Genomic DNA, 11,022 nt, shown 5'->3' with positions numbered 1-11,022 from the left:
CTGGGAAAGCACAGAATAGGTTGACAGACTGTGTGGGAAAACAGGTTCTGCAGCCATGGAATTAGAGCAACTCAACACAGTGTGCTGGTCGTGTGTGAGCTAGTACAGTGCAGGTGGATCTAACAATGTGTGTGCCTAGCAAGTTTTGAACTCAGTCAGAGGTTTGTAACACTATGAGTAATATGAGTAAGTACAGAATGGCTATACCAATTCTTAATGAGCCAGTATTGAGCAGTACAACTGAATGGTCTTACAAACGTGAATGAGCAACAGGTTTTGCGATTAACAAAGGGATTACAGCAACTTAGGAAAGCAAAAATGGGTTTGCAAATCTTGTTTGAGCTGTTTGAGCTAGAAATGACCACCAACCAATGGAAGGTGACGAACTTGATGCCTAACAGGTCTCTGAGCTGGTCAGGGGGTTTTGACAAGAGGCCCAAGCATAGAATTGGTATACAGACCTCTGGGTCAATGTGTCAAGTTGAAGTGAGAGTACACATGCATAACAAGTCTTGAAGATTAGCCAGGGCCTTACAGCAGTTTGGCTGAGCTGTGTGTGAGATAGGACAATGCAATGAGCTGAGTTTCCTATGACAATCTGAGTGTGCAACAGGTCTGGCAATCAGCCAGGGCGTCACAGCATTCTAAGGCAGCAAAGAAAGGGTCTGTAACTTGGGTGCAAATCAAGCGAGGGAATTACAGTAACCTGATGGCAGAGAATGGGTGTGTGAGTTGTATGTGAGCTGGAATTGTGCAATCAATCAGGGGATCAGCTCTGTGCGCTAGAATTGTGCAACCAGCTAAGTCACTGGCAAGCAAAGAATGGGTATCCCAATTGTGTTTTAGCTGGGATTGTGCAAACAGTAAGTGGGTCCGCTGTGTTGGCTAGAATTGTGTAATTGATGGGGAATAGTGTTGTGCAGTTGACAGATGGATAAAGATAAGCGAGCTTCTTATCAAGTCTTGCAGCCAGCCACAATTTGACAGCAACCTGTATAATCACAAAACGTTTGTGTGAATTGTGCATCAGCGTGCCGTGTCACCATAACAACAACCTTGAGGAATCAGACCTCTTATCACTAGGGTTAGGGTTAGGGGTTAGAAGAGAAATTCGGACCCAAATGGCCTGCTATATATAATTTCCTGGGAAGGGGCAAACGGTGGCAAAGTCAAACAATATCGCTGTTGGATAGTCAAACAACTTTGGTGATTTGGTGGTCAAACAAGTTCGGTCATTTATTTCAAATCCAATCCTTCTAGCATCTGCTAGAATGTCCAGTGCCTTCGCTTCCATCTTGCTTCCTGTTTGCAAACCTGGGAATCACAGTGATCTGTATGGGCACAGAATGGGTGTGTATGCGGGGCTATGGTGATAATCCGGTGGACCGATCTGGGAAAACAAAGAATAGGTGTGCAAATTGTGTGTTAGCTAGAATTGTGCTATCAGCCAGTGAACAACTTGTGTGAGAGCTGAAAATACACAATCAATCAGGAAGTTGGGATAATCTGAGTGATTGATAGGTTTTACAATCAGCCAGGGGGTGCTAGCTGTCTGGAGGATATGAGAACAGGTATCCAAGTTGTGTGTGTGTGTGAGCTAGAATTGTTTATCAAGCCAAGTGATTTTGACAACCTGGGTAATTATCAACTACGTGTGCTGTTTGCCAGGGGTTTCTAACACTGTGGGTAATCAAAGAACAAGTGCAGAAACTGTTTGTAAGCTAGACATGTGTAATTAGCCAATTGGTTATGAGACAACCTGAGTGTATATCAAGTTATGCTGTTTCCCAGGATTTCTGACAGTTTTGTGGGAGTCAGAATTGTGTCATCGGCCACGTGGCTGTTGCTGAGTGCTTGATGGGTACATACATTGTGTGGGGCTGAATTGGGCAGTCAGTCACAATATTGTGACAACTTGAATGCGTAACAAGTCTCAAACATCAGCCAGGGCCATCCAGCAATCTGGCAAAGCACGAACCAAGTATACAAAGTGTCTGTGAGCGAGAGTTGGGCAACCAAACAAGGGGTCTTGGCAATGTGAGTACACAGCAAGTTTTGCAACCAGCCAGTGGTCTGTGACACTGTCTGTGAAGACAAAATAGGCATGCAGCTTGTGTGTGTGCTAGGACAATGCAATGAGCCAGACTTTCTGGTACAATCTGAGTATGTAACAGGTTTGGCAATTCCCCAGGGCGTCACAGCATCTAGAGGCAGTAAAGAATGGATCTGTGGTCTGCATGCAAATCGTGCGAGGGGATCACAGCGATTTGAAGGACTAAGGGTGGGCATGCAAATTGAGTGTGAGCTGTAATCTGCAATTGACCAATAGTTGTGGTGGATCGGATTGGCAGCCAAACAGGGTTTGCAGTGAAGCAAGGGTTCACAGCAATCTGGAGGAGCAGAGAATGGGTGTATAAATTGTATGTGAGCTGGAATTTTGCAATTGGTCAGTGCTCTTGAATCATGCAAATAGCTAAGTCATTGGGGGAACAAAGAATGGGTCTGCCAATTGTGTATGAGCTAGAAATGTGCAAACAATCAGTGGGTCAGCAAATTGTTTGTGAGCTAGAATTGTGCTATTTGTATGCAAATTGATGGGGAACAATTTTGTGCAGTTGACAGATGAATAAGGATAATTTGGATGTTGACCTAGAAGAGGGCATCAATAATGCTGATACAGAACCTGTGCAAGCTAGAATCGTGTCATCAGCAAGAGAATTGCAAGAAATTGCCTGAACAGTTCTATCTCCAAATGGGGGACTGTAGTAGTGCCGGTGTCCTCATGACACTAACTTGGGGAAGCATACGAGGTTGCTATTGAGATGTTAGTTGGGTTATACAGTGTGGTAGCAGTGCCAGTGACCTCGTGAGTGTCCTCGTGAGTGAAAACAACCTGGAGAAGCCGTGGACGTCACCATGCTTTGCGATGTTGGTAGGGTTGTACAGTGTAGCTCTCAGAAGAACATGGTCCTTACTGCTAACCCGGTTATAAAGTGCTTTCAATTTGGCAACTTGATCGGAACATCAATGCAGGTTTTCTCTTGCGCCAATCCAATTTTGAAGAAGGTTGTTGCTGAGCTTGAAACTTCAACTCATCAATAGTCTTGCTTTCTCCCACGCGAACCCAGTCATGAAAGATGTTGCAAGAGTCAGTCAGAGGTTGCAAAACATATGAGTAATCATGCTTTTCAGGCATGAACACCATTGCTAAGAGATGTATACAGAGTAAAGTAGTGTAGATAGGTGGTCAGTATGTTGAGATGTAACATTGGATGTTGGAGATTGCATTGTCATTGAATAGTGATGAAATTGTTGCAGTATTGCCGTTCTTGTTTTTACCATCTAACACAGACACGATCTGGGCCTTTGAGGCTCATATATACCTCAGGGGTTTGACCCTATATATACCTGGTGAAGCTTGACAATCGTAAGATATCCTGTCTCTAAGCTGGAGAACAAGTAGAACAAGTTAAGATCTCAATATACAGTCCTACTTGGCCTGTTTGACATCATCTTGATGTATCGCAAGGAGGTTCTAATCCACCAACAGGTGATGAATGATCCTACAGGTCCAAGTAGCAGTTGAGAGTGATCTAGACTATGCAATTCAAGCCATGTATGAAACAATAATGGTATCAGGTCTAAACAACATGTTACGCCTTGGGTTCAAGCTCGATGTGGTGATGCAATAGTTGTGTTGCAGCAGCAAAGCCTTGTTATGACCTTTTGCAGTGCTTGCTGTCTGAAGATTCTAACTCAAGATTTGAACGATAGCGACAGTGATTTAGGGGATGATGATTTGCTTCATTTCCAGCTTGCTCCCTGCTCTTTTCTGCTTACATTCTGACTCATGACTCCTGATTCATAACGCCTGACCCATAATTACAGAGGCATTTTGTCAGGGGAACTGTCTCTGATTGAGGTAGGGGCTAGCAGGAGATCCAGGCGAGTCACCATGGTACATCTTCAACTGCAAATATATGCCACTAGTCGCTTACATGCACGCCTATTCTTACGATCCAAACCTATCGAGCGACCGTGACAAATCATTTCCCCTGTCAAAGAGCAGCATCCATGCATTTTTGTACAAACTTTGACCCCGTTTTATGTTTTCTCATGTACTTCCTGACCTGGTATGAGCAGGACCGATTCCATTTCATATCGGAAAAAAAGTGGAAAGTAGTGATTGGGGGGGATCCTGGACAACAGTTTACCAATTCTGGAAAATGCAGTTACCACTTCACGGCAGTGAAGCATGCTGTTGTCAGAAGTCATACATTATGACAGGAGGAGATCAGCCCTGGCAATGGACTGAGCAGAATACTAGCGGAAGATATCCTATAAGCAGTGTGCCCAATTGAATTTGGTTGATCAACATAGCACAAGTACAATGATTCACTTGTAAATATTGGTGTTTCGTCTCTGTAGGCCTTACCTACAGCTATGTCCCCACTGGCCTAGAGGTGTTTTTGAGATGTGTGGAGTAAACTGACTCGTGCATGAGAAAAGCCCATATCATACAATCAATTGGGTATGTTGCAAATTTATTGACACTGCCCTATTTGATGATTTTATGATTCTCCTCACTACGGACCTGCCTTTACAGCTGTTCCTTGGTATACTACGTTGTTATACACATCAACGGCATTCAGTCAGGATGCATGCAAAGGAAATGTCAGTCCTTCCACACTCGACTGAATCACTTCCCATGATACACAACAAAACTGATTGAAACTCTGGCATCAACTTAGAACAAAGGTCTGGCTTAGCAACAAGACCTTCCCACACATGTACTTTTGCTTGGACCAATCAAGGTTGGCACTGCTGCCATCCATCTCTCAGCGCAATCGCACCAGGTCCATGGACTTGACGGAAAGGTCCTTGTTGTTTGTTGTTATTGGAGATTAGTACATTTGCGCACATCAGGGTCCATGTCAGCAGTTTCGCTACCGGACTTGAAGATCGGAACTAACCTCTAAGAGCAACACCAAATGTGAGACCTGGTTCACCAACGCCCAATAGGTATATGTCTGCGCTTGGACAGAGGGCGCGCCTAGTAAATCGCTCACAAAGCGTTTATTGTACAGTTCACCAGTAACCCCAAGAGATGGCGCAATATGTCAGATTTCTTGTAGATAGCCAACAAGGGCTGTCAGTCTTTGTTAGTATCAAAAGGGTGGGGGTCAATAGGTAAATAGGTAATGTGATCAAATCTGGTGATCAGAGGTCTTCTTCTTGAATTCCTTCATAAGAGAGAAAAGATATGACCTGCCTCTGCTTTTGATGCAGTGCCTGCCAGAACATGTCACTTCAGTTGCATGTACAAGACTCATGTCACAGCCATGCATCCTGATTTGTATATATTTGATCGGAGCTGCAGATGTGTGACCATCAAGGCATCTATGTCACTGTAGTCACAGGCTCGCGATTCTGATTGCAAACTTCAAAGGCCATCAGATTGCCTGATTTGTTGCAAAGAAATGATAACCAGATCCACCAAGGTTGGTTACTTGGTGTACCTAGGCAATAGTAATGATGTGTTCCCAGTGCTGGTGTTGTCTTGTTGTGAGGATATTAAATTGAGGCCAAACTGGCCCGCTATATATGCTATTGTGATGGCAGACTCCATGGCTCTGCATCCACTTCATTTATATTGGGAAACCCAACGCGCTCGGTGTACTTCTCCAGGTCGGGCACCGCTGCCTCTGTAGTTGGACGCTTCCGTCAGTACATGTAGTCACAGCTTATTGTGGTCAAGATTGACGACACATCATCCAAAACAGACACGCTTGTGATGTCGCCCATCATCATGTTGTCATTCACGTCTAACAAAGGCACCCATGCATCACCACCCTTCTTGCGGATGACAAGACCGATGATCCAGTTCACTTGTTTGCTCTCGCTGACGGAGAGGAAGTCCTGCATGGGCCTCACCATCTTCAGGAGGTTGTCAGGGCAGGAGGGGATACTGCAAGTGGTCTTGTTGAGCCCCAACTTTGGACTCCTTGGCAGCTTTGTTGAGCCCGGCTTTTGACTCCTAAGCTGCTTTGTCAAGGCGGGTGTTGGTATCCTTGCTGATTTTGTTGATGTGAGTGGTGGTGTCATCGTGTTTCTGGGCGATGGCCTACAGAAGTTGAGTCTTCAAGTCTTTGAGTTCCTCTCTGAGCTGCTTGTTCTCATCTCAAATCAGCTGATTCTCCTCGCAAGGACAGCTTCATCTCGTTGTGGTTGTCCCTGTGTTGCTTCTATTGCTTCTTGGTGGACGTCTGAAGAGCAGCAAGTTGAGTGTTGAATTGCTCAACTGTGATAAGGAGTGTTTTGATGTCGCTGCCCTGAGTGGTGATATGTTCTAGGAGAGAGAGTTCACCCTATTGATCTGTAGCAAGGCGTTGAGAGGGAAATTTGATGTTGTCCTTGTCCATGTTTATGATTGGGACGTTGAGGTCTATGATCAGTTCAGTTCGATCCAGGCGTCAGCAACCAGCGTGGTTTGGCTCATATACAAATGGCTGTACTGACGTCTGGGGGCGAGGCACACAGATCCAGGAATATAATAGTGTTACGGTTTTGATTTGTATCAGTGGCAGTATTACTAGCAGTGGGATCATCCCGCCCCTCCGCCTCTCGGTGTTGGGCAATCATAGTTATACTGGTAGTGCTGAAATGACTTCAAATGAGTGCCGCAAACGAATTTTACTCGGATGTCACCAGTACCAAGAGACTCCTCCAGTACCAGAACCTTTGCCTTGATTTGATTCAACCAGTGGACTATTGGGTGTTGCCTTGAGTATGCTTCTGTCATGTCCATCGTGGTCAATAATGATGAAGACCATTGATGTCTACCGGACTGTGTCTAGCAATCATCATGATATGCTATGAATGGCATCAGCACGAGTCAAGTTTTTTGGTTGCATACTGATTATAGAAAGACACTTACAGGATAATCTTTGTCTCCTTGCCATGCAACACAACGTTCCCAGTAGCAAGGCGTCATTGCAGGGTGGGTAAGTGCTGTGGATAGCTTGGTAAAATAGTATAGTTACAATCCGAGACAGGCTTCAAATGGCTTGCAATGTTGTAACTGTGCTTATCTCATGGGAAAGATACAGCTGAAAACAGCCTGTCTGCCTTACTACAACTTTCAGAAACCATTGCTGTGGCCGAACTAAAAACAGTTCCTACCAGGATTACCACATAAAGCCTTGATTCTCAGCGTACCTTAGGGCCTGACTGAGCAGGAAGCTTGGGGTGAACAGTGATCGCATACAGAAGACTGTCTAGATAACATAAGACCTGAAGTCACTAAACCGCATGATCAGGAGCAGGAAACCACTCATGAATCAATCAAAGAGAAGAACCATAGCCAAGAAGGCAGAAATCACCACTATTCAATTCAAATGAGAGGTTTTACCCAAAGTTCCATCCTGGGTATCCACAGGTGCATCAGATGAAGGTTATCTATCTCTTTGGACAAGAAAGACATGCCAGAAGCACTGGCTTAAGCCAGAGGGTGTCAAATCTACCAGGACTGAAGTAGCCAGTCCATTTCCAGCAGAGGTCAGCCTATACCTCCAATCTATCAGGGAGCCTCAATCCTGAATCCAACTTTAGCTCTGTCTCACTGTATCAAGCAGACATGCAGGAAGGACTGTTTGCAACTGATATGCCTGAGGGAGATTATTACATGAAGTTTGTAGACAAGCTCAGCCGTGTCTTACTCAAGGTCGAGCCTACAGGCACATGCAAGATAAACCAACTACCCTTGCTGAGAAGCTAGCTTGCCAGTCACTTATATTGGACTTGAGAACAGGTGGAACATCAAGTTTGTGACATGAGCAAGACCAGGCAATTTCTTGAAACTGCCTTTGTTGAACTCAGGACCACGTGTAATGCACACCTGATATGTGCAGACAAGACAAAAGAGCCTTTGCTACCGCCATAATATCCAAATCTGTTCACAAAGGCAAGAGGGTCTGGTTTGGAATTGTGAAGAGGCCGGGTGTTCCGATAGATATGTAGATGAGGACAAACAGGTAATGGATGCACCTACAAAATGCCGAAGCAAGTATTCTTCAGGTTGAAAGGGGGAAACTGGGTTTCTCAGAACTGATTGATCCGGCTCTTGCAGTTGTCTTCATACTCCTCCTTTAGCAAACAGTCATACCACTTTTCACAATATGTAAAGGGGAGCAAATCTCTCTATTGACTGATGACTGGATATGTTGCATTTAGCGTCAACATGGTCCTATCTGGTGATTTTGTATTTTTTTTGACTTGTTATACAATGAGGGTAGCTGATCATTATTGATGCTGATGAAGAACAGGTGGAAAGAGGAGTGGTTAAAGGGATAAAGTGCAGGGTCAGGATAACAAGAAAGATTCTCATGATAAGAAGTTTGAGTCCTCCTGCACAAAAAAGGGGAGACCTATTCCTCCTTTGATTACTCCTATATGTCTATGCACAATCTAAATGAAAAGGATGTACCAGAACATGCGACTGTAGATCCAAGATCTGACTATGGTTGCAATGAACGATATGCCTGAGGTTGCACAAATCTAATTCCAAGCGTATGACTTTGCTCACACCTGCATGACTGTAGTTGCAAACCTGTGATTGTTGCCAGAAGGTGCAGTCACAGTTGCACCTTTGCGTGAAGATGACTCTGTTGTGCAGGGAAAAGGTAGGATCTTGTGACTCAGTGTTTTTGGGATTAGGACAGTAAGCTGATTGCAAAGTGAAGAGGTAGAGTGTTGTAGCCTGATCCCCTGTGGATACTCATGAGCAGACAAGGGGTAAACAATTGTACACTATACAAAGCTAAACAAAGCACAAAGTACATATTACAAGGTACAGAGCACAAAGTAGAATGTACAAGGCGAGTGCAAGGTATAGAATTTCAAACACAATGTGCAACATGTAATGTGCCCCACAGCCAAAAAAGAGACGGCAACAGGACCTATTGTCAGGGGGTCGGGAGCCCACCCCGACGAGACGTGCTGCGACAAGACTTGCTGCTCATAGGGTACCTTCCGCCTTTGGGTACAGGTCCAGTTACAAGCGCTTCCCCAACGCCTGGGGGAAGCGCCACCACGCCGATATCATCCGAGGCCTGGAGGCCATCCATTGTGGACCAGGATTTGAATTCCATTGCCGGGAAACTCACCAATTTCCTTCTCGTCTTTCTCAGTTGATTTCTTCAACAGGACCTTGATCAAAGTCGACCTGGAACGGTCTGGTGTGCTCCATTGAGACTGGTACTTTTCAAAGAAAACAAGCTGATTGAGTCTTTCTTCCGTGAGCCCTTCCTGCGGGGAGATCTAAAGTACATAAAGTGGAAATATGTAGGAAGGACAAGCTGTGCCCCTGATCCTTTACTATATGCAAGAAGCAGGACTATACTAATAATAGAAAGCCAGCAGGCTACAACAAGAAACTGCCAATAAGAGAAACATGGATGATCTTGCGACCGTGCATAGGGCAAATGGAAACAGCAAAAGCTAGATGGACCTTGAAATGGTATAGGTGAAAGCCAGATTTATCTCTTCCCCTTACACCTTTCATGTACCACTTTCCTTCTCTGCAAGCAACCAGATCATGGTCAATCAATCACAAAACAAATAACGAAACCCAGTGCCACCAAAGAAATCAGCTACACCGTCAGTTCAGGTTGAATTCATAACATAAAGGATCTAGGTTGAATTGATAGCTTTCATCCAAGCAGTTGTTTGGCTCACAGGAAAGATACACTCGTCATCTATGCTGCTTGAAAGCAGACAGGGTTGTCTTTATGTTCTGTGAGGATCTGTACCCGTATTTGTCACTGAGAAGAGAGGTCGGGGCAGTCAACCAAGCCAGCAAGCCACCGATATGTGGCTGGCCAGCCAATTATTTCTCCTGGGAGGAGTTCTCACAAGCAGCAAACTAAACACAATGCACCAGGAGAAGGATGAGAAGAAGCAAGCGACTGACCCAGAAGCGGCCAGTAATACCCTAAAAGGCAACAAATACAAAACACTCGTCTGTGATGTCACAAATGTCTTTCTGTCACCTGTGCATTACTTTTCTATGACTTGTGCAATTGCTTGTTTAGTCAGTTGCTTGTTTGGTCATGCGACATCGTCCCTCCAGATGTACAGGTCTGCATTGTAACTGGGAACAAGCTGAAAAGAAGACAACACAATGAGGACCTTAGTTGCTGCAGAGATCACAACAAAATGGTGTCACTGCAGTCTTACTATTCAAGTCAACTGATGAACCCTTCGAGGTGTGGATGACTGGTTTGGATGCATAAATGTCACGTTCCATAGGCGGAATTGGAATGGGTAATGACAAAGTATCTGTATTGATACTGTAAGCAAGCACTGGTAGTCAATGTCGTGACGTAACAGATCGATAAATCAGGGTGCTTACTTGATCAATGTACTTGACAAGTGTTGTGACTGACTTGTTGCACAAAGATCCATGTTGTATGTATGAGAATGCATTAGTACTGTGAAGTGAGCTGACTCTTATGTGGGAGAAGAGCGAATCTCACAACTGAGTTTATAGTCATGCAACAAGGGTAGCTGGTCCTTGTTGATATTGAAGAGTTGAAGGTGAAAACGGAAAGGGTGAAAGGGATGAAGTGGAAGGTAAAGGTAATCGGAATGAATCTAGTGATAAGAGGTCTGAGTCCGCTTAGAAGAGAAAAGGGATGACCCATTTCCTTTTGGGGACTCCTCTATATACATGAACTGTCTAGTGGTGTGGGTACAAGATCTGTGACCAGAGTAGTTGCAGGAATGTGACTGAGTCCAAAAGTATGACTCAGACGCAAATTGTGACTGCTAGTCGCAATACTGTGACAGCAATTGCAATATGTGATTTGTGGTTACAAATGTCTGATCACAGCCACATCTTTACAGGTACAAGAGATCATATCCAAATCAAGTTGTTGAAAATGTTTTTGTATGCAGATAAGATGATTGTCACCGGCCTACTTCCAATGGACAAGGTATGAAACGAGCACCGTTGGTTCTCTG

The 11,022-nt window shown here is 44.6% G+C and overlaps 2 protein-coding genes across 2 annotated transcripts; one reads left to right on the top strand and one right to left on the bottom strand.

The window, feature by feature from the left end:
- Window positions 1–318: 318 nt before the first annotated feature.
- HD553DRAFT_327265 (uncharacterized protein) lies at window positions 319–3,102 on the top strand (the record flags this gene model as incomplete). Its single annotated transcript, XM_046181794.1, has 12 exons — window positions 319–486; window positions 614–727; window positions 801–863; window positions 1,261–1,350; window positions 1,535–1,592; window positions 1,669–1,716; window positions 1,932–2,037; window positions 2,103–2,113; window positions 2,175–2,300; window positions 2,330–2,424; window positions 2,843–2,866; window positions 2,947–3,102. 12 exons carry the CDS (start codon window positions 319–321, stop codon window positions 3,100–3,102), a joined length of 1,059 nt encoding a protein of 352 aa, XP_046032488.1.
- A 2,622-nt stretch (window positions 3,103–5,724) lies between these two features.
- HD553DRAFT_327264 (uncharacterized protein) lies at window positions 5,725–10,464 on the bottom strand (the record flags this gene model as incomplete). The annotated part of the gene is made up of 13 exons (XM_046181793.1): window positions 5,725–5,919; window positions 6,698–6,853; window positions 6,938–7,021; window positions 7,219–7,277; window positions 7,412–7,424; window positions 8,585–8,766; window positions 9,165–9,318; window positions 9,567–9,578; window positions 9,736–9,760; window positions 9,971–9,991; window positions 10,136–10,196; window positions 10,237–10,349; window positions 10,412–10,464. The coding sequence occupies 13 exons, from the start codon at window positions 10,462–10,464 to the stop codon at window positions 5,725–5,727; spliced, it is 1,128 nt and encodes a 375-aa protein (XP_046032487.1).
- Window positions 10,465–11,022: the final 558 nt, after the last annotated feature.

Source organism: Filobasidium floriforme, assembly GCF_021052385.1.
Source record: "Filobasidium floriforme strain CBS 6241 chromosome Unknown HD553scaffold_32, whole genome shotgun sequence".
Lineage (NCBI taxonomy): Eukaryota > Fungi > Basidiomycota > Tremellomycetes > Filobasidiales > Filobasidiaceae > Filobasidium > Filobasidium floriforme.
Note: the sequence above shows the minus strand (reverse complement) of the source record. Positions and strands in the feature narration are given on the sequence as shown.